Raw genomic sequence first — 24,145 nt, 5'->3', positions numbered from 1 at the left:
AAGAGTCTGTTAGTTTCAATGCTCTGAATCTAATTCAGAGGGAAGGTGGTGGTTTGGGAAACATTTCTATAGCCTCTGAGACACTTGTATGTAAACCTGGATAGAATGAGGCTTATGTTTCACGTATTGACTCTAATAGCATCTGAATTTCAAATTACTGTGTTGGTTTTTTCAGAAAAGTGGAGTTTTATTGCCACTGTCATCCACTGGGCTCCTAGGATCTGAATTTATCCAGTTGAAGCCAATGTTATCAAAGTGCCTGTAGTACCACTAACCTGGCTGAAGAGGTTTGTAATTTTGCCTCCCCACCTCCAGAAGGATTCTTTGTTACCATCATCAACACTTTTAATATGTGCCTGGGATGCTCTGATTGTTCCCCAATCTCTCAAGGAACTATAAAAATTCAGGTCACAGCTGCCTTACATTGCATTAAGCCAAGGATTTATATAAGTTAATATTATTTGCCATTGATGGGCAGCATATTCCCAAGGATGCTTTAGGGCAGAACCTGGAACATGTTACATAAATGTCTGTTTGCTATCACTTTGCTCGGGTTCCTTCCCCCTCCCCAATTTGTTTTTTTATGATTGAAATAAAAATATTTAAACAAGTACAGATGATAACTGAGCAGATGGAGGTTTTCCTATTGAAATCTATATGCGAGCATCGGCCAATACAACAGCACCATTAACTGCTTACTATTACAAACGTGCAATCTGATTAATGCATGCTTACTGTAATGTCATATTGGGTTTAATAGGACTTTAGTCTCAGGACAGTCTCAAAGCCTTACTGGTATTTATGGTGAGCACTGAATTTGATTGAAATCAACGGGATTTAAAACCTGCATAAATTATGGCCAAGTTAAAAATATGGTACTTTGTTTTATGTCCACTAATCACCAGGGTGGGGGCAAATAACAAAATAGCTGTGGCAATATCACAGAAAGATTGCATCTCATGTACTTGTGCCAGATGTTGAAATGCAAGTACATAATCATGGCATTTGTGTGATGATGTCACTGCATATTGGCTGTCATTTTGGTGCCATTGCATCCTGGTCACCTGATTAAAATTAGAGCTGAGAAATGAAGAATCTATTCCTTTTTCTGCATAAGCTTCCTGATATATTGCATTTTCAAGTATTGAAAGGAAACCCAGTCAAAATAGAGGAAACCATAAACTTATACAGTACCGGATTTTTTTTGTTTTTTTATGCACAGAGTTTCTGTTGAGAAGACAAGACAGAAACTTGGAAATAAATTGTCCATCACCAAGTACATTTCCATTTCAAAGAACAAAATAACAACAAACACCCCAAAATATCATCATTGGCTTAATTCACATATAATGATGTGCCAGATACTCATATTTAGTAAAGGCATGTGAGCACATTCTTAACTAGCTTTGGTAATAGGTACCTGTAACTGAGTCTCTCAAGATAAGTCAATACTTTTCTTAAGCCCCTGGAACAGATGACATTTTTATAAGGTATTCCTTTCAGGGAAGCCCTTTCCAATGTGAAGAACAAGCACACACATTGGTTCTATATAATTAAAGAAACATGATAAACTATGCCCTGCCATAGACAAATATACCACCTTAATTATTAAAAAAATAGTCTGTATTTATTTGGAAAATGATAAAAATCATTTAACTAGTCTGAAAGTGTATATTCTATGAGATATTTAGAACCACAACAGCACAGAATTGTCATCATTTGAAGTTATGAACTGCATGGTGGACTTCATGTGTTGACCTAGAGAATAGCGCAGCACGAGGAGGAGGAGGCAGCTACAGTACAAAACAAAACTTTCATCACACAAGGAGCTGTTATTTCACCAATATTACCTCAGAAGTTGGAAAAGAAGAGCAATATGGGGCCCACCGATGTATGTGTGTGTGTGTGAATGTGCTTGAATGGCTGCATGTGCGCGCGCAGTGAAAGGTGGTGGCTGAGAGGAATCACACCACGCAGGTACATGATTCACGTGCTTGTGGAAACTCATGCACTGAAACTTTGGGTTAAAATGCTAGTCTGTTCTCTTAACAATCATGCATAATGATCTGTTTCTGTACATAATAAAATATATTTATATATTTATATGCATTCTGCTTTTATGCCAAAAAAAGTTCTTCATATATCACTTTGGAGAAATATGTATATGTTGTCCTAAGCCAAAGTGTCTTCACGCCATTAAAAAAAAATTAAAACGTACCATCAGGTTTCCCCCTATTTCTTTCTTCCCTTCTTTGCCCACCTTCACATGAAAAATACCAATAAAAAGTAATTAAACAGGACTTGCACAGCACCATAACTTTCAGTCATTATTACTATATAAATTTACAAAAAGAAATCCCTATAAGCAAAATATATAAAAACTACTTTGTTTTTCAATGGAATTTATCCAGTTACAATCTACGCTCCTATGAAAAGCTCTCGGTATGGATTTTCCCTCTCTGTGTCTCCTTCCTAACCACCTTTGTTTTCCAGTTTCCACCATGTATCACAAGAGGAAAAGAATAAGGAAGAGAAAGATGAATAAATGATTATGAATGAAATAAATCATCCAAGCCTTGGATATTACAGATACATAAAACTCCGTTCTCATGCAATATACTCATTTTTTTTCTTTTAGGTTTTGTGTTATTATTAATAAGAGTAATAATTTGAAAGCAAGCCGTTGCCTTCTATGTGGTTATATTTGGCAAGTGGTAAACAATGCACCTCAGATTGGCCAATTGCTAAGCTAGAGGGACAAACAAAAAAGCAAAAATTTACTGCAGCATTTGGGCAAAACTGCTTGCATAACCCTAGACTAGATTTAGATAGAGTTACTGACTCCCCATAATGAAATGCCCTTTTCCCCTCACACCAACTGAACCTTGGTTAGGATGCAACATTAGTGGTGGCTAATTTTGTGAGGTAAAATCCACCCTCTCTTGGTACCAAAAGTAAAAAGAAACACGTACAAGATTAGGAAAATATTTGGTTGAGGAGTTGTAGGGACTGGTTGAGAATTAATGAGTTAGCTAGCCAATCCCCACATAAAACACCAAAATAAATATAAACATTAAGTTTCAAAGTAACTCTTGAATTCATCTGGTTGGTTGTACTCTTAACAATTGCAGGAGTTCACAAAAAGTTCAGTGGCATCTTAAAGAGCAAAGTTTCATGACATCCTCTGTCCTTGCATACCTGGAAGGCTATCCTGAAGATAGAAACAAAATGCAGAGGGCATTGGTGCTTCTTGCATTGCATTTCTCTCCCCCTTACTGTTTGCCATTCCTCACTCTCCCATGTCATATACCCAATTTGCTAAGTTTTTAAAGTGCCACCATACTGTCACTTGTGTTGCTGCAACAGTTTAACACAGCTGGAAACTGTATTGGTATTCAAGTGCTGTTGATATTTCAAGCCTATTGTTGTGTATTTAATTTTCATGAGGAATTGGCACATTAGAAGGGGACAAGTAAAGGATTACACAGAGAGGGGGGGGAAGCATCCCTCACACCTTAAGAAGGGTGGGCTGGAGGGGGGGGAAACCTTAGGAGAACAAAAGCCAACCTAAAAGCATCCTGCAACCCATCACCATTTTGGAACGCCATATACTGATTGACAAGCACACTACTGTAAAGGCTACACAGTGTTCTGAAACAGAATGGTGGCTGAACCAACATATCCTCAAGTTGGTGGTGGATCACCCTACAGTAAGAAAAATTTGCATACTTCAAAATGAGTTCAGTTCCAGATAAGTCAGTTCTTTCCTCAAGTTCTGGGGCTCGCTAACAGTCTCTGTTTTCATTAGGAAAAGAATGCAGGGTTCACAAATGCTGTAAACGATATCCCTGTCTTTGCTGACAGTTGATTTTGGCAAGGATTTTTTTTCTTTAGGATTCATGTTGGATGAAGGGCCTGGAAGGGGGAAAAAAAGAACAATATAACATTTAGTTAGTCATTACCCACAAACGGTTGAAGAAAACAAATAATTCTAAGCATGAACTTTCAGAATTTTTCAAATCATCTTGAGGAAACCCAAATTTGTTATCTTGCAAGTATCTTTGATACTGGCGTAAAAGCAAGCAGTGACAATATATCAGCACAGTCCAAGACTGATTATTATATCCTAGCTCTAGAATTGTTGTTGTTGTTTTTAATTAGGAAATCATGGAAGAGTTCTACTAATATATACATAATAAAGTTTTGGCTTGAGAGTTCCTAGTAAATGAACAGAGTTATGCAAACTGTAATACGTAATATTGGTTATAAGCTATGCTGCTGGGAGCATAAGCATTTAATAAATAGTTTCAGACATTACACAACTATGCACAGTTCTGTTTTTCACACTTCAGCTGCCTTAGCTGTACCTTAAATACAAAGGGCACACCTTCAAGTATGACAACTACTTTCAAATGCATCCTGTAAGAATTCTGACAGACAAGATTGGAGAATAACAAATATTGCATATTGGTGTAGTCAAACTTCATGATTACACTTTTTTTTTCTTTTTTTCTTTTTTCTTACATTTTAAAACAATTTGTTATAAGACCAAATGTAAGCACCAAAGAGTTGGCTTGGTTAACAGGAATTCTGTTTAGTATATGATAAATATTTGTTCATCCGTGTAAATCAGTATGAGGATACATCTGTTAATTCTTATGTATCTTAACTTAACCTAAAACTCCATTAGCTCCTTTGATTCAATTTTGGGGAGAAAACCTTTGACATTTCAGTCCATTAATTTCTGTCTCATTGCACAGAACAAATCTCTTTCACCTTCTCCCTAGAATCCACCATCATTTTACTTTCTGAGGTCCATTTGCTGTTTTCTTGGATCAAAAAGGTAGAGCAAAATTGATTATTTTGATGCTCTCTGGTTGTTGACTGGGAGAGATTCTAAGGAGTCCTACAAAATTTGCAAGCCAAAGAATTCAGTCACCTGTTAAGCTTCATTAGCTTGGCGATGGATGAGATAGTGAGAAAATGAGAGGTAATTCTGCAGAGGGAAACTATGAATTGGATTTGGAAGGCAAAACCACTCCTTCTTCAACAGGTATCTATCTCTAACTCTATAATCTATGTTTATAACACATAGATTATTTATTATGATCAGCTTGCATTCCACGAGTTTCTTATTTATTTTTGGCCAATGTAAAGTGGTTTGAAAAAGAGCGTTGAAAAACCATGCAACTAACAAAAACATGGAGGGTTACAACCGCCAGCCGGCCAATGAAGTGATACATTTTCTCTTCACTCCTAAAGAAAAGGAAAGGGGCCAGAGGAAGGAAATCAGGTGCTATTTGAATGAACATGAATAATAGTAAAGAAGACTTCCTTGCCTCCTACTAGTTTTTGCCTGCTCTATCTGTTGTCTTCTGAATTGCTTGTTGTGAATAAGTTGAGAAATGAAATAATTTTTCAATAGTTGTTGCAAGAATCCCTGCATTTCTCCTCAGACACAATGTTATAGACAGAACATTTGTATTTTCTCAGACGTAATACTTCTCAGCAGCTTTAGTCCACAAAGGACTCATCCACCTGATAAGTTTTAATTGGATGTGCTGCAGTTTTCATTTGTAAGATCCTCAAGCAGATCGCTGGGAAAATTTTTGTGAAATTCTGGAAGCTCCCTTTCAATAAATCCTGAGTCTCCTGCGTGCAATGTAGATTCTTTGTGATAAATTTACGGTATCTCCATGACAGTGGGATGGGACTCAAGATCATCCTTTGCGTTGGATTCTAAGAGTTCATTTAAGCAAGTGACAGGGGAAAAACATTTTCTATGCATTCCTTTCTAATACAAAAACTCATTAGAAGGAAATTGCAGGTTTCTAGTTAAACAATGTGAGAATAGGGCTTAAGAGTCTAAGAAACAAGCAGCATGGCTTCCTGAAATATCCTTAAATTAACATTTTAGCTTAGTTTGCGGCTAAATCTCCTGAGCTTTCAAGAAATGCAAAGCAAAAATATATTTCTATAGGTTTCCTATTTTTAATAACAATGTTATTACATTCTTAAACAAGTAAGGTAAAAACCAACAAGAAATGATAATTAAGTTGAGAGAAAGAGAAAGAATGAAAGAGTTTTCTCTGAGCTTCCTATCATATATTTACCTAAAGAATACAAAACATTATGTTTATTTAATGTTAAACCAGTGCTGCAAGTTGAATTTTGGGGGGTTTTATATATGGTAACTGTAGCACCACTATTACAGAAGTCCTCGACTTACGACCACAATTGATCCCGAAATTTCTGTTGCTAAGTAAGACATTTGTTAAGTGAATTTTGTCCCAGTTTACAACCTTTCTTGCCACAGTTGTTAAGTGAATCACTTCAGCTGTTAAGTTAATCGAGTGAATCTAGTTTCCCCATTGACTTTGCTGGTCAGAAGCTCACAAAAGATGATCATGTGACCCCAGGCACTGCAACCATCATAAATATGAGTCAATTGCCAAGCGCCTCAGTTTTGATCACATGACTGTGGGGATGCTGCAAGTGTCATAAGTGTGAAAAACAGTCATGTCCCTTTTTTCACGCTGTTGTAACTTCAAAGGTCACTAACTGAACTGTTGTAAGTCGAGGACTACCTATATGTACAAAAATAGAGAAATATTCAAACACCCACAATGGAGGAATGGATTGTGAAGGCAGCAAAATTAGCATATATGACAAAAGTGACCTATCTGCGCAGGGACTTTTATATAATAATGACTTTTATAATAAAATAATTTATAAAATAGTAAGGACTTTTATAAAAGACTAGAAACTTTTATAGATGTTTTAATGAAAATGGAAAAAAAGTCAAATGCTGATTTCTGGATTTGACTATTCAAAAAAGACTAAATAAGGGGCTAAAGAGACTATTGTAATGTAAAAGAGGGAAGAGAGATTATGAGGTTTGTAACTCTTATAAAGAAGGTCAGAAACATTAGGAGAAAACTGCTTCTTCAATTAACTTTTCTTTAACTGTACTGTTCGCTTCATTTTTTTGCTTTTTTTTCCTCTTTACAAATGTCTGTATTTCTCTTTCATCAATATAAACATGTTCAATAAAAATATAAATTTTGGGGAAGACTACATGGCATCTGTCTCAGTCTTGAAGCCAACCTGAACTTTGAACCTCAGTATGATCTTCAATAAGGGTATCAGATCACCAACCAGAAAAAAAAACACTAAACTCCAAGTATTTCTGCATGTACACCAGGGGTGGGTTCCAGCAGGCACTATTGCCAGTTTGCTCATGGGTGCGCTGCACACACATATGTGCTTGATGCGCCCTTGATGCACACTTGATGCTGTGCATGCATGGACAATAAAAATTGACTAGTCTATATTTATGCTGCTTGACCTCAAAAGCTATAAGGGATCATCTAAATTCATTCCACAATATTCACTTGGAATTAAATGTCTGAGGTTCTGATCTCAACAAAAGTGGCAAAGAAAGAGTCCTTAAAATACCAATGATGTAGATTAGCACCCCACTTAGTTCTGGCAGTCTTTAATTATGATGCATTAGACATTACAATAGTTAAAAAAGGAAAGATGATCCTCTAATTTTCTCCAAAGTGAAAGAAATAGTAAATGTACTACAAGTAAAACTCAGTTTCAGCTCACCAACAAGAAAGTCCTAACACTTTATGCTACATAAATTCTTAGAAAAAGGTGGTCTTTGTGCATAGTAAGATCATAGTGTATGACAGAAAACATAGGAAGAACTAATGAAGTACAATTGTATTCTTTCTCACCATTTTCAGGGATAAAACAAGTTATATATTAATAAATTGTATTCAATCCACAAATTATTTCTATTGATTTATATGCTAGCTTGTTTGATTTATGGCTCTCACTAGATGGTTGTATTAATACCAATTACTTTAAATCAGCTCAATTGCTTAGTTTATTCAGTATTATTATCTAAAATTTACTGATATGGTTGAATGATATAGATGGATTCCATCAGCTGATAGGACATGTGAACAATAATTTAGAGGAATTAGAGGACTTGTATTTCCACAGCTTATAAATGTTAGTATGAACATAGATATATGTCCATTTCCTATATAAGGAAATTAGTTTTCCACAAATATTTCATACTCTTAAGTCTTTTTCCCAAACAGCCCTTTAAAGAGCATGGTAATGATTTAAGAATAGTTTAGTTTCCTGCTGTAGTATTATACAGTTATGAGCTAATTGATTTCATATCAACCATGAAACTCTCTGAATGTCTCTTCCCCTTGTATTAAAAAAATAAAATGCAAGGAAAAATTAATGTATAAGGATCTGCTGAATAAGAGCAATGGCAAACTACTTTGTATACCATTCATAATATAGGAAAAGTGGACCTTATTTGAAAAGGAGACAGAAGGGAAAAAAAATCTTAGTGGCCCAGTTCAAAGATTTCAAGTTAATCTATAAAGGTGCTACAGATTTCAACACTGATTGTATGAAGGTGACATTGCTTGGGTAAATTGTGTCCTCTAAATAAGAAAGTGTTTTATTTGACACGAACCATTCAAAATGCACAAACATTAATGAAAACAGGCTACAGTATTAGCCTTTATATTTCCAATTTGTTATTCCAGAGAATAATTAGGCACTCCTTGTTGCTATATAGGCATTCCTACCACTGTTTTTTTTTTCCTCTGTTGTCTGGGGAAGCATACATCTTTATTATGGTTATCATGAAAGCAATTCTTCCTGTCATGAAGAACTCTCATTTGCTAATGTTGTTAAATGAATTTGACAGGTCAGAAAGCCAAGACAAATCATTTAAAAGGAGCCAACACTGTTGTGATGTGTCATAGGACATACAAAGCCCCCAAGATGCTTAATAATAGACAGCTCAAGAGGAAAAGTGTAATAAAAGATTCTCCCATAAATCAAACCCCTTCAGTCCTCCTCAAATTCAATTACTTCTCCAGGAAGATTAGAAAAACATTATTTTAAATGAAGAGCAGACAAAAAATTAAAAAGACTGGAAGATGCCAAATAAAATAAGAAGAAAGATTATATACACTAAGCATACATTAAATACTATGCTATCTTTGCATAGTAAAGGTCAGTGTAGCAAGATATAGAAGGGAGGATATTTGCAAAATACAAATTAGTGTAGGTCTGCAGTAATCATAGTGTATTAATTACAATCCATATTCAATAGCAAGCAATACAGGGGTGAATTGTCAAATGCTATATTGAGCTCCTAAAGCCAAACAAATACTGGCTAAATTCATACATTGCTGCTGAGCCACAAGCAAATTACTACAGGCTTGATTTATATGTGAACATAAGCAATTTTGGCAAAGATCATTCAGCTGCCAATTCTTTTACTCTTTTTCAATACCGAAGGGTAAAACGTTCAAAAACAAATTAAAAATGAAAGCACAGGTCATGACCATTTTTTACAGGTGAGTCAAAAGCTATCTAATATCTCTCTAGGATCTCTTAAGTAGGCATAAGGTAGAAAGTGTAAGTTAGAGCAAATGTAATATTTAATTTGTGAAATATAGCAATTCAACTATTCTAAAATTTAAAATTAAATGTATTTCAATTCATTCTTGAAAAATTCTGAATATTGTGTTACTCCATGATATGTTGCAAACACGTTTTCTGTTTGTGCAATTCTTCTTTATAAATACAGTGATCCGGTCATTTCCACTCAGTGCTTCTACTCGTACAACTGGGCAAAGCATAATGTTTTCATTCTTGGCCTCTTTGCTGTGAGCCAAAGTTAATATGACCCCATCGTCAATGAACTTTTTGGGTTGTCATTAGCCAGGACATTGGACTGTTCCAAATTCCTGATTCAGAAGTAACAACTCTCGGAGAGTTACTATGGTTGAATGGTTACTCCTACTCATAGAATGAATTTGTGAGACTGATCTGAAAAGCACGCAGCTGTTGGTCATTAGTAACAAATTGCCACACAAAAGTAGCCAATACCTTTCAATCAACCTGAACTGGAAACTGAATTAAAATGAAACAATTTGGAGTAAAATTGTTACAGCCATCTCCAGAAGACATTTATGACATGCAAGGATTTAGTCATTGCCCTTCCTACCTCCTCTAGCACACCATAAATTACCATAAATAGAATCCTGCATGGAAGAATGAAGCGCAGGGCATTTGTTTTTAGTAGCTGAGTTAATTAAAATCATGGCAATCGTTTCCAGGAAAGTCTAGCGTTAGTCTTTGTTTTGCCGTACTTTGCTAGCTTGAGAAACAGCAGTCTTAAAGGCTTTGATTTGTCCAAGAAAAAAAACATTACTGCAAAAAGCACTCTTGAAAATCTTAGCGATTAAGGAGAAGGAAAACAAATTTGAAATCCTAATGTTAAACTGTGACAAATAATCACAGAAAAATTCAATCCTATTTTACAATATGATCTTAAGTCGGTTTGATACAAAAGTGAATGCATTATGAACTCCACCCAATGTTGCTCTGCTTGCTCTAAAAATATCAAGCGATGCTGTCATCCTATGCTATCCCGTAATTTTGGCAACAGTAGGAACAGCCAGTTTCCAATTATCTTTCTTGAATCTTATGAACATAATGGCCTTCAGAAAAGCACAGAGAAAGTCTCCAATAACTGAAAGTCTATAGTGTATTATGCCCACAAAATAATTTACCAACTTATTCCTGGCCCTTGATGAGTGGTTTTTCAGGACTATGTACTATATAATCCTGTCCCTAAAGTTCTCATTGCTTCTCTGCAATGAAAAGGAAAAAAAGAAATTGGGAGTTTCTGCAAAGCATTAAAAGAGACTGCCGACTTTATCTTTAAACATAACTACTGTAAGAGAAAAAATGAACAAATCTGTATATTCCAAGGAGATGGTTGGGGGCAAGCATAAATAATGGCCAGCTAATGAATCAAGTCACACTTATAAAATATAATATAAAATATAATAATTGGTTCACCTCCTCCTGTGTTTTTCTCTAGCACTGACATGTATGGTTTTGAATGAATGCTGCCAGCAAATCATGCTACAATTGATGCTACAATACGGGCTAATCAACTTTATTGTGGTTTTCCTAAATGGCTTTAAATTACAACCACAATATTTTTGTTTTACTCTTTGCTTTACTGTAAATATAGAGATTTGGGACATAAATTATAAATATGTATTATGTATTAATGTTCATGTATCATTGGTTTTAGTTTTGAAGAATAAATAGTTTTTGTTTATTCTGCAAAAAATCCTATTGGGTTCAATGGAACTTATTCCTTTGTGGGAGGCAGGCAGGAAGCCTAACTCTATCCCAAGAGATGATACACTTTCATGATGGAACAATCACCTCCTTCTACTTTCATGGTGTGAGAAATGAAATGACAAAAGTATTTTTGCCAACAACATCGCTCACTGGAGAAAATGAGATGTGAGGACATTTTGCCAGTCAAAATACTGCTTAAATCTAAGCAGCAGCGATCAATATAATGCTTAATCTTCTTGAAAATCTACCTGAGCATTCTTTGATAGGAATTTGATAATCATGGCTGCATCCTCCCTTAGCATTTTCAGCCAAGGATTACAGTTTTAAACTACATGCCACAGGGAAGTTGTAATCCTTTTAAAACTCATACTATATCTGATCAGGTACTATGCTACTTACAATATTTCAGACATTTTTTGTCAAACCCAAACTGGCCCCAAACCAGTTTATGTGAAAATGTCAGCGAGTTTTTATTTGGAATACAAATAACCTCTTCAGAGTACCCCTAAATTTAATAAATGATATTGGCAAGGGGAATCCCCAAGATTTTATTAAGGACTCTTCAACTGCTTTTTCTTTTTTCAAAATCGTAGGAATCAATTTTCTCTCCCAATATCCTGCTTTGAAGGCTTAATTTCTTTTTTTCAAAGCATGAGCTATTATTGCAAAGCAAAAGAGTCACATAATCATGCCACAGTTCTTATCTGAGTGGAAAAGTAACTTTGGAAAGCACTTTGACAAGAAAAACAATGTGCAATATCTGGTTTGATTCTCACTTGGTAACTGTAATTGTTTACAGTATCTTTACTTCTGGCAGGAAAAAATAAATGAATGATAACATACGTGGTAACAGCTTCATCCAAGGAAGCTAGGATGAGATCGCCTGCATATCAGATTGGAAAATTGTAAGTCTTTCTGTGAATTTATTTCAGAAGCTACTTTGGAGATAAGATCTATATCCGTAACTTTTTTCACTTCTTCTTTAATTCACTTTTCCCTTAAAGCCTTTTCCCACTTGCACCCAACCATGATACAACAATGCCTTGGCAACATCTTTTTTCTACCGATGATGATGATGTTGCTTTTCTCTCATTGGCAGCCTAGGAGTAAGGGAGATTTAAGACCTTCTTAGCTGAAGTGTTAAAGGGATCTTTTTCCTCTTTAGTCAAGAGCATGCAGCAGCAGCCACAATGTGTATGTAACACTTGTCGTGCTTTGCCACCATTTATATCAAGGATGAAGTGAGATGACCAGTAGCAGGTGCGGTTAGAGAAGCTCTCACTGGCTGTTTCAGGTTAATATGGGCACACTCCCCCCATCCCCCCACCCCAGGCCAACCTTGTCTGCCATCATTCTGCTTTGTCTCCCTAAAGGTGAGTGTTGTGCTGTTGGTTTAGCAGAGTTTGCAAAAGTAGCAGACTATTCAGCCAGCAGTATTGTTAGTACTTTTAACTCCATGACCCTTACTAGTTTAGTACAAGACCGAGATAGGAAACCAGAGGAAAGAGTGACCAACCCTTCCGCCTTGCCTCCCTAACCGAGCATGAAGTCATCCTTTATTATCTATATAAAGAACGGAAAGGAGGAGAAGAGGATAGAAATTTTAAACCAAATTAAAATTTAAACCAATTTTAAACTCATTACCCTTTGCAATTATGATGGTTTTTTTAAAAAAAAATCACCTATTTGGCTTAAGTTACAACAGAATGTGGTGTTAAGAGGAATGACACAGGAAGGAGCCTAAAAAGATGGACTGAATTTTGTAGGAGGACCTGCCCATTTCTGCTCTGGTGCCATGACTGTCAGATAACATCCCTGATGGTACACAGAAGAGAAAGGACAGCAAAGCCAGATCCTTACTTGCTTATCATGCAACCCACATGACCCTCCTGTCCAGCAGTGCATCAAAACAGACAGGTGAAAGGCAGAATAAAGGTTGGCCATGGAAACAGCAAATGTTGTTCTAATATAGTGGTTTTGTTTGTTTGTTTGCCAACTTAAGGGTGGCTAGATAGCACTTTAGCTCAATGATTTACCCCATAATGATGCAAGTTGGAACTAACATCACACTAATGAACCCCATGCAGTGATTTTTTGGGGGAAATTATAAAAAAATCACCAAGTGTGAAGAGCAACAAAGAAAAGAGTTTTCTGAAAAGTTTCAACATGCATCAGGAGCTGATAGTGGGAATGAATTACATCTCTATATATAGTATGCCCATAGAACACAATGGAGAAGACTGAAATTAAATCAGCCTTCAGTTATTTCTATGGGAAACTCTTACCAAAGCTGTAATCTAACCCCGAGTTAGGTCTGGGTGTTTGCTGTAAAAGCTGTACTTGTCCTCTTTAAAAGCTATATTTACATATTGTCAAGTACAGTACCAAATGTAACAGACTAAACATTGCTAACCTGCTTTGCCCATTTTCCCTTCTTTGCATAAATCCTTCAGCCTGGAACCCAACTCTGTGATGAAGCTTGCTTAGCACCAGTGAAGTTTCCCACATTCAGTGTAACAACATTCTGGGCTGAGATGAGGGAATCAAAATTAAAATCCAATCCATCTGCATCCATGAGTTCACTGCGGATAATGGACTCCATATCGCATTCCAAGCTCCCGTTGAAAATATCCAGATCCAAATCACTGGGGAATTTATCGTGCCCCATGACCGGAAGGCTCACGCTGTTGGCATACAAAGAAGAGCCTGAGAGGGAGTCAGAAAGTGATTGCATAGACTGGTTGGCAGGTGGCTGTTGCTGGTGTTTTGCTGATCCAAGGTTGGTGTCACTTAAGCCCATAGTACCGGCAGAATTTGACAAGGCACGGCTGCCACTGAGAGAGGAATTCTGGGATTGATGCTGGTGGTGGAGCAGGTTCTGATTGGTCAAAGAGCTCTGACTTGGTTGAGCAGCAAACGACATCATTGGATCATTCCGAAGCATAATATTCCTGCGGGCGTTTTGGGCAGATACAGCGGTGCTAGCTTGTGACATGAGTGGATCAGACTGAGTCATCATGACATCGCTGTGGCTATGTGAATCCGAAGCCAGCAGATCCTGCAGAGTTTGGTTATTGTAGTGTGAAATGGAAGAAAATGTAGCTTGCTTGTTCTCTTGGATGGTTTGCATGGGAGACTGACGGAGAGAAGTCAGAGATGATGGTCCAAACACAGCATTGTTGAAACTACTGGATGGAGAACCAAGCCCTGAACCTTTGGAGCCGTATGGAAAGCTTGAGTTTCTCTGCATGAGACCTCCTGTGGGTGACTGCTGGGAAGAGGGAAGGGTTATATTGTCCAGGAGGTCATCCATAAGATTATCTGTCAAGCCATCATTCAAGTTCATTGTGCCTGCCATGTCAGTCAACCTAGGCAGCTCAACGTTACAGGGCTTGCTCACTGATGGGGACATGCTGGGTGAGCTACTGTACAACATGGGAGAAAGGGGAGCATCATCATCGTGCACCTCATCTACCTCAGTGCTTGCCAATATTGGGGACAAGCGGCCACTTATTGTACTGGCATTCGAGTTGGTACGAGACCGGAAATCTGTCCACGCATCCAGTTCATCACTGCTACGGGAGGTTGGGCTACCAGGCCACTTGGATAGTTGGGTGGGGCTGTCGTCACTTGTCTCCTGGGCAACTTGAAGGGCTGCTTTTTTCTTAGCTGCTCGTCCTCGGCTCTTTGTGTATTTGTTGCTGTTGTCCATCGATACAGCTCGTCTGCGTGGTGCTTTCCCTCCTTTCCCACCATCGGGGTTGATCATCCACCACGAGCTTTTCCCAGTTCCTTCATTCTGTACCCTGATGAATCGACTGTGAAGGGACAAGTTGTGTCTGATTGAGTTCTGCAAAGACAACACACAAAATCCCCCAAATTTAGAATATGTCAAGTAAATGATGTTATTCAATATAATACTTAAGACATAAAAAACATAAAGAAAAAAATGTCCATTATTGCTAAAAGTCTGCAGATATTCTCAGTCATCCAGGTCATGGTTGTCCCAAAGGTGCTTTTTCAGGAGGCAACTGGACTTTCTTGTTTTTTCTTTGAAGACATTTTACTTCTCATCCAAGAAGCTTCTTCAGTTCTGACAGGATCCTGTCAGAGCTGAAGAAGTTTCTTGCATGAGAAGTGAAAGAAAGTTTAGGTGCCTCCTGAAAAAGCACCTTTGGGACTTCCATTATTGCTATTACTTTTCTAGTTTTTAATAGTTGTTCAGACACTAGATAAATATAGACTTTAGAAGGAATCATGATAAAATTCAAGATATTTCTCCATGGCATGAATATAATGAACCCTTTCCTGAGAAAGAAAGCATCATTTAGTACTGATGCTACTGTTGTAAGCACATAGCTTTGGTGATTTAGTGCACTTTTCTAAACAAATTCATTTAAATTATGTTCATTAGCTTAAAGAGAATCTCTATTTTTTATTTTAAAAGCCTCCCATTAAAATAGTTGCCAAAGTAATCAGATGCATAGAAAATCAAGATAATTAATATAGATATTCTATGATCCTAACCACTTATAGTCAAGAACCAGTTCTGCAACTCACTTATTTCTAAATCATAGTGTACAAACTGAAAACGCAAAGTAAAACCTGTCTGACATGTTGTAACCCAATGATCTTCTGTAAATAGCAACAATTATGTTTATGACTTTTTTTCCCTCATCTTCCCTTTTCCTTTCGTGGTGTCTGAGCTAACTAACTTGGTTAATATTCTACTCTGAGCCATTGCTGTAAGTTTCCAAAGAGAAAAACAACTATATATAATATAGCACAGTCACCAACTGTGTGGTTTTTACTAGTGGATATGAAAGAGTTGAGCAAACCAAATTCTAGTCAATTGCTCTAAGAAATGCAACAAGTCACAACACTACTGACATGAGAAATCCTATTGCCCCAAAATCAGCATGCCATTTAGAGTCATAATAGAATGAACTCATGGTTGCAAGAGACATGTGCAGCTAAGTCTATTTCCAGCCATTCCATTGAGATGTACTTTAGGTTTATAGTAGTATAAAAAAAAAGTGGCAGGGGGAGGACTTCCAGGTGAGGCTTTTATTGCCAAAATATCAAACCACATTATCAGAAATTTTCAGAGAACTGACTGGAAGATTTCTTCCAATAATAAATCTCCTGCATGTTCCCACCATTTCTTCTAGCTATTTTAATTACCATATCAGAAAATAAATAAATAAAGGGAAAGGCAGAATAAGCTGGGAAAGGTGGCAAAGGGGGAATGCCTTGTGGTTGTTATTGCTACAACCCTCTGTCTGGACACACCCAAAGGAAGATGAGACTGGTAGGATTACAGCCTATATAGTCCAAATATAGTCCAATTGTGCAAAGGAAAGCTAGTTCTTTACGAAGCACAGATGCCTAGGCGAAGCATCTCTTTTCAGATTGCTAAAGCAGCCATGTCATTTTCAAGTCCTGGGTGGCTGCTTCCAAAGTTGGTCCTTGTTACTTTAACAATTAAAATGAGCAGCTTTGTACTGTGCGTGTCAAAACCTTAAAAGTATTTTGGAGATAATAATCTTGAGGAAACCACAGTATGACCTGGTCTCTTTAAATGTGAGGAGGTACTTAAAAACTACTGGCAGATGTGGATCATATCCATGTGGAAAAGTGAAATGCTTTTAAAAACATGTTTTGAAAACAGGATAGTAAGAATTCACAAATTGCTGATTTTTAAAAAAAACTATTTTATAATGTACAACGGGGTTTGTCATTCAAGCTCGATGATTCACATTGGCATCGCTACATCTGAAATAAAGAAGCAGGATGACATTAAGTTAATGAAAAACATCTGGGGTGTGCAAAGACATGCAGTCTACGTGCTTTTTATTCATCGTTTAAGTACATAAAAATGTTTTGTCTAAGTCCAGGTCCAGTAAAGGAAAAAAAAGTAATATTCAAAGCCAGGGTTTTCTCCCTTGATCACAGCAGATATATACTGTTGTCTGCCTAGAATTGTTTTTTCATGAGATGGGCAGCCACATAAATTTGACAAACAAATAAATGAAATAAACTATCACTTCAAGCAAATATAAATACATACCAAATGCCACTCTCCCTTTGTAAGTATAAACACACGCCTTTAATAAAGTAAAAACTCTGGAGTGTTTTCTTTTCACTTTGCCAGTTTATGGTTTTGATTCCAAGCACTGCAAATACTCTAAAGGGTGCATACAGATTTTCTATGAGTGAGGTTTTTTTTATCAGAAGAATTATAGCCCTCCTGTGTACCTCCTCCATTTATGTGTAAGCTCTCAAAATCTTTCAGTCGTCTGTAGTACGTTATAATATTAAAAACAATAAAAGTAATAATAATCATCTGTGCATTGGATCAGAGTGATTTACACTGCACAGAGTTCGATGGAAATTTTATACAATTTACTGAATTTTGGAGCATTCATGCAACCGCGTGTCAAAGTGTCAGTCAGGCTTTTACCTAACAAATATTCAGATTAAGACACAGTTCAAATGAGTTTAGCCTGAGTGACAAAAAGCAAGCTATTACAACTGTAAGACTTGAGCTTTACCTAAAGCCAAACCCCCTATCTATCAAATCTTGTGTTTTGGTCATGGGTACACCACTTTTTCTCAGTGGCAGAAGAAACTAACACCTTATTGTAATAGACCAGTCCAATTTTAGAAACTTTGATTATGGTTTTGTTCAATTTTTTCCTCACACCAAAGTAGCTAGTAATTTAAAAAAACCACTTCATATTCATTTTCTTACCTCACAGCAATTGTTAATTATGTTGTTTCTAGCTGATGGACAATTCTAAGTGATTGTTGAATGAATTAGTTTCTTAAAACTAATGTACACTGCTTACTGAAAACCAATCTGTGTAAATTTGAATGAACACTAGTAGTTCCCTCTCAAGCTAAATATTGCCTCCACTATCTCATATAAGGTTCCTGCATTTCAACATTCAAATGCAACATTCCATCCTGAGATCAAACCTGTCCCAAAGATCAGAAGCACCAGGGATCCCTCTCCACCATACTTCCAGGAACGGTGTGTTTAGCATAACTTCTAGGGCCAATGGGCACATATATGTCAACAACAGCCACCAAGCCACCTGAGCAATTCTGGGACCTTCAGTTCCTCTCAAAAATTGTCACTGGCATAGAGAGGAATGCTCCACTCGCATCAATGAAGATTTCCTTTGAAATATAAACTGAAGCTTTGCAGAAGAAATATTAGCAAAATGGTAGCAAAATATATATGTCAATTATACATGTTATAAACTGTGGTGGTGCAGTGGTTAGAATGCAGTATTGCAGGCTAATTCTGCCGACTGACAGCAGTTTGATTCTGACTAGTTCAAGGTTGATTCAGCCTTCCATCCTTCCGAGGTCAGTAAAATGAGGATCCAGATTGTTGGGGGCAATATGCTGACTCTGTAAATCCCTTAAAGAGGGCTGTAAAGCACTGTGAAGTGGTATATAAGACTAAGTGCTATTGCTACTGTGTTTCCCCGAAAATAAAACAGGGTCTTATTTTCTTTTGACCCCTGAAATAAGTGCTTAGCCTTAGTTTTGGGGAGGTCTTATTATTTTTGAGGTGCAAGAGGCAGCGAGCATGATCACATCATGGCTGCTGAAGTGTTGCAATATTTTTGGGCAGGACTTTTTTTCAGGTGAGGGCTTATTTTAGCACGTGCGCTCAAAAGCCCGATTGGGCTTATTACCCAGGTAGGTCTTATTTTCAGGGAAACAGAATAATTACATTCTCACAGAAAACGTCTGTCCATTCTCCCAAGCATCAGGAACACTCCTTAGTGGAATTAGCCTATCCTGTTACAAATAATGAAATGTATGCACTTGCATATGCTTTGCCGTGCTCGTTCATAAGTTTTATAAGGACAGTGGAAGACTGTTTACAGTTTTGCTGACTCAATCAGAACCACTGTTTCTCATATTTCAGAATTCTATTTGCAAGTGTTTCACTTGTTTGTTCTTTATTTCTTTAGTTTAGGAACATTGGCAGATCCTTTTCTACAAAAATTTCCCCACTCTTCTGAGCTCAGTTTCTGTTTCAGTCTCTTCCATGCTGTGTTTACCTTATGGGACTTGCCCATTAATTCAGACACCAGCTGCATGCACCTCGCCTGGAGTACAGAGGCTTTTTGTCTGGAAAGGACATGTGGTATCAATTTATCACTCTCCACAACACAACAAGGAATCCATTTGCTGGGGGAGGGGAGGGAAGAACTGTGTGACTTCTCTTAAAAGCACCCCCACCCATATTTAAAAAATAAACCTACAGATTAGCAAGATGAGATACAGCTGGTGGATATGGAATCCTTGTTATATGATTGACTCTGTAAATTTAATACCCCAGTCCATTTGCAATGCAAAATAAAGAGTTCCAGTATGCTGTATATTCTTCAACTAGATACAAACAATTAAAATAAGCCTTGCAACATATCTTTTCACAATACATGATTTGGAAGTGATTAACAGTTAGCAGCAGCTTCTGATTAGTTACTCTAAGTGCTTGTTTTAGCCTCCTTGAATGGCTTTCTGAGCAGGGCAAGCAGGGGTAAAAATAACCTAGAAGCACTGAAAAAATTCTCTACTGGGGTTGTATTCTAAATGCATTGTGCAAACGGTATGCATCTTTATTATGGAAAATATGTTACTCATATATGTATGTATGTATGTATGTATGTTTGTGTGTGTGTGTGTGTGTGTGTGTGTGTGTGTGTGTGTGTGGCATTTGTACGGATAAATAAATAAAGGGAGACTAGTATAGATCTATTTCAAGCTATTTAGCTCTCATCATCTAGCCATACCCTTACTGGGATTTGAACCTGTGCTGTATTACATATTAGGCAGTTGTGTTAGCCACTAAGCCACAGATTCTCCTCCTTTATCAGCTGAGCCAGGAAAATAGGTATGTATTTTATGTCACCACCCCTCGTATGCCCAAATATGGGAGGAAGCATACTGCTTCCTTTCTCTGTCTATAGGCTCATCACAAGAGACCATCCAGACAGAATATATATATATATATATATATATATATATATATATATATATATGTATGTATGTATGTATGTATGTATGTATGTATGTATGTATGTATGTATGTATGTATTGTTTTTAAATAACATTTCCAGACATCTCCCTTTCAGGTCACTGACATGTATCTACTACAGTATTAAATAATTTCAACTGAGGGAGGGAGGGAGGGAGGGAGGAAGGAAGGAAGGAAGGAAGGAAGGTGTAAATTTTTAATGTGAACTGAATGAGGAGAAGAAACAGACAAAACTCTTAAAGTTAGCATTTTTATAAAATGGCCACTAACAGGCCTTGAGCTGTTCAGAACCAGGCCACAGAAGTGACGGGTGAGTGTGTCCGTGAGCATCCCTACTTGTGTGGACGGGTGGGTTCATATGTCCACTGTTCACACAGAACCATCGCCTCTCTTCCCCTGCTGGTCTGCAAAGCTGGAAAGATTGGGGAACTCTGCCTTAGAGGAATAAGATACACCCTTGAGATGACCTATGGATCTGCTTAGAACTACCTTGACACCACTTCTAAAGTAAGTTTATTGGGGGTTAAGGTCAAAATAGAAATCAGGAGCACAGATGGAATGGAAAACAAGCAACAGAGGAGATAAGGAAGTAAGAAATTCTTATAAGAAATACTGATAATATTCTCATCTTAGTAGAGAAAAGTGCTGGAAGGACAGTCCAGCAAATAATTTATTCTTTCTAATAATGCTAGTAAACTTGAAGGGATCCAGGGGATTGGAGATAATGAACATGACAGGTTAAAGTACATTTCTGAAGTTTATTGAGCATTATAGCCTTGCTTGCGAAAAGCACACTGTCTTACCTTAATACAACAATTAAATTAAAATCAGTAGTTGCTCTATATGGAGGTATTTTTCTTGCAGATCTTTCAGAAATGAATCAACAAATGGATGGGGGCATAAATGAATGAAGGGGAGACTTTGATGTTTTTCTTCTCAGTATTTCCCCCTCCCTTAGTCCCTTTTTATAATAAAACATGAGAGGCTGACTGTGGAAGAAGAGTTATAGCTTTCCTCTGTGAGGAAAGGTACACTGCATGTGCATAGTAGCCTTTTATCCATTTTTCAATTCAGCCCAGTAACTTATTATCTGTTCTAGAGAGACACCCTGAAGAGTTATGATTCTAATTTAGCTCAATTTACAACTGGGTACCTCTTTCAGCTCTACCTTAATTCCTTTAATTGCTAACATTATCAGACAAACATATTAATTTATAATTTCTGTTGGTATAAACACTTACATCCTTGAGAAATTTAGGGGCTAAAATTATCTTAAAACTGCTTTCTTGTTTGCTGAAAGGGGACAGGTTGGGAAACACCACAAGAAAATCTACAAGGCATTTCAGTTTTCCCCTTACCAGAATGACTGCTAAAACCTTTTGACTTTAGAGGATTATACTGCTTGAGCAATCCCTGAATTTTTCTTAGCAAGATGGCAGAAAGTGGTTTGTCATTGCCTTCTTCCATGGCCCAAGTCACCCAGCTGCCTTTATGCCTAATTATGGGTTTAGAATTCATGTTTCTATCCTGATCTCTTAAATTTAGAGGATTACATTGAGCTATTTCCCCTTAATATTCCAATCTTTGCACCAATTGATACAAACAAGGTTATCTGTGAGTCAGATGAGTGGGTGGTATAGAAACATGAATAAACAAACAAAAAAACAGAATAACTTGTCACTGGTGTCTTTATTTTGCTTTAGTATTAGTCTCTCTCCATGTCTTCCCTTTTTCCTTTCTTCACATAAATTGTAATTTTTAAAACTGCCTAACATGTGCTCTCGGGATTATAAATTATAATCCCAACAGCACATGTTAGTCAATTTTACGAAGTGGCAACTTCTGTCTATTCTCATCATAGCCACAATGATGGACATTGAGCACCTATTAAACAAAGAACAGAAAAAGTTGCTTTCTTCCATCTCTTAGTCCTCAGGATATTCCTCTCTAACCCACAGCTGGTCTGCATCCTGGGGGGAGCAGGGCAGATGACATCCTTTTGAATTATTGGGCTGTAGCCACTCACCATTTTTATTTTCTAAGAATGCCTACAGAGTCAATTCCATAAGATAATAAAATAACTTAAAAGTATAGTTTTGGAATACTGAAGGCACAACCTGGGATGTCTGAGAATTACAGCTGAGATATTTCCCCCCCTTCAGGGTCTGCATGTAGCATTAGACAGTGGATTTGAGGAAACACTATAACACATATAGAAAACTTATCCTTGGTGAAGGAAAGATACACATAACCTAACTGACCTCAGCTGGAAAAAAAAAACCTGCGCTCTTTCTATCCCACACAATCAACAATACCTTTGGAGACAATCAGAGATAAAGCTCACCAGATCTGGAAAAATACTGAGCTATATGGATTATGAGACTGCCTTAAGGCATCTTTACAGTCTGACTTTCACATATTGTGATTATCTTAAAGTATTTCTGTTGTTAAGAGATGTAAAGCAGATTATAAATTGAGGTCCCTCTGATTGCAGTACCTGCTTGTTGAATTCCCTGCATATGGAACCTCACCCAAGCGTCTCCCTCTTCACACGAATACTATACACACCAAGTGAAGATCTCTTTTTCAGAGTGCCCTTAAATTTTTAAGTCTACCCTATAGACAGCCATCCGCTGACCGCAGGAGATTTCTAATAAGTAACATTTGTTTTGCATAGTGAGAATGATGCTTGCCATTTACTTTTTTCTGCTGGGAAATGTGTGGGGGCAGAAGAGGTGGGGGATGATGGGAGAAAGAAAACACGAGCAAAATACTACCATAAAAATACCCAAATGGTGAATTTTTCAAAAGGCTGAATCAAAAATGAGTGGAGGAGCTGAAGCTGAAAAGAGGGAGGGGTGGGGGAGAAGAAACAAAGAACTGTTTCTTCCCGTCAAAAGAAACATTCCAAATAGAGCTTTATGAGAAGAGATGGCAATGGTTAAACAGTTGTGTGGCGTTTATTTTTCAAAGTTAAAAACCGTCTTAGACTCTTCAGTAGCTTCTTGACCAGCTGTTTTGTTCTGGAAAACTACAGAGAACATTCCATTCATTCCACTCTACTCCACCAAACCTGCACTTCCGGCACCCGCTTGGACACTGAGCCAACTCTGCAGATCCTCTCTCTCGCCCTCTCTCTCTCTCCCTCCCTCCTCCCTCCCTCCCTCTCTCTCTCTCTCTCACACACACACACACACACACACACTACCCAGTACAACGTCTTTTGACCAAGCACTCCAGCAAGACCTGATAATACAGGCTGTAAACGTGCATTTGCGATTTCTGCACAAAGGCATTCTTGCGAGTATTCCAGTGCATGCACTGAGCTTCCAGTACCTATCATATCATCAGGGGCTGCTGCTCTCTGTGTAACAAAGAAGCTTAAGAAAAATAATTTAGAATATTGAAGGAAGGGAGAGCTTGTGGTTGTAGAATTCAAAGGGACTGGCAAGGGTCATTCCCCAGAAGCAAGCAAATAAAGAAGCACCTGGTGCAAGGTCTGTTTCAGAGCAACTCTTAGGACTGCAGGCGATTCAAGGCCTTGGTCAAGTTCCAATTGAGAACCTTTGTGGGAATTAAACTGTAAGGCAGTCTACTCGGCAGTTCTTAAGATTAAGAATTAATCAGGAGGGCAGAGTTGAATGGTGTTTTGAAAAAAGAATTCTAGGTCTTAAAATGTTTGATATTTTCAGGCTATACGGCTGCTAAATCTGTGTTTTAATATTCACTCCCTAGGCAATAAAGTAGTGTTTCTTTAACTTTTCTTCTCACAGGACTCCTTTCCACTGTTAAAAATTATGGAGGACCTCAAAAGTGTTTTTGTTTCAAAGGGTAATGTTTATTGATATTTACCATATTAAAAATTAAGAT

At 37.3% G+C, this 24,145-nt stretch overlaps 1 protein-coding gene across 1 annotated transcript in view; it reads right to left on the bottom strand.

The window, feature by feature from the left end:
• Positions 1 to 1,135: 1,135 nt before the first annotated feature.
• Positions 1,136 to 24,145, bottom strand: part of FOXO3 (forkhead box O3) — a 127,667-nt gene continuing 104,657 nt past the window's right edge. Inside the window, exons 2-3 of the mRNA XM_032215089.1 lie at positions 13,625 to 15,061; positions 1,136 to 3,915 (exon numbers count right to left, since the gene is read on the bottom strand). Coding sequence (XP_032070980.1) covers positions 13,661 to 15,061 — 1,401 coding nt within the window. The 3' untranslated portion in view covers positions 1,136 to 3,915; positions 13,625 to 13,660. The remainder of the gene's footprint in view (positions 3,916 to 13,624; positions 15,062 to 24,145) is intronic.

The sequence above is a fragment of the Thamnophis elegans genome, chromosome 4 (assembly GCF_009769535.1).
Source record: "Thamnophis elegans isolate rThaEle1 chromosome 4, rThaEle1.pri, whole genome shotgun sequence".
NCBI lineage: Eukaryota > Metazoa > Chordata > Lepidosauria > Squamata > Colubridae > Thamnophis > Thamnophis elegans.
Note: the sequence above shows the minus strand (reverse complement) of the source record. Positions and strands in the feature narration are given on the sequence as shown.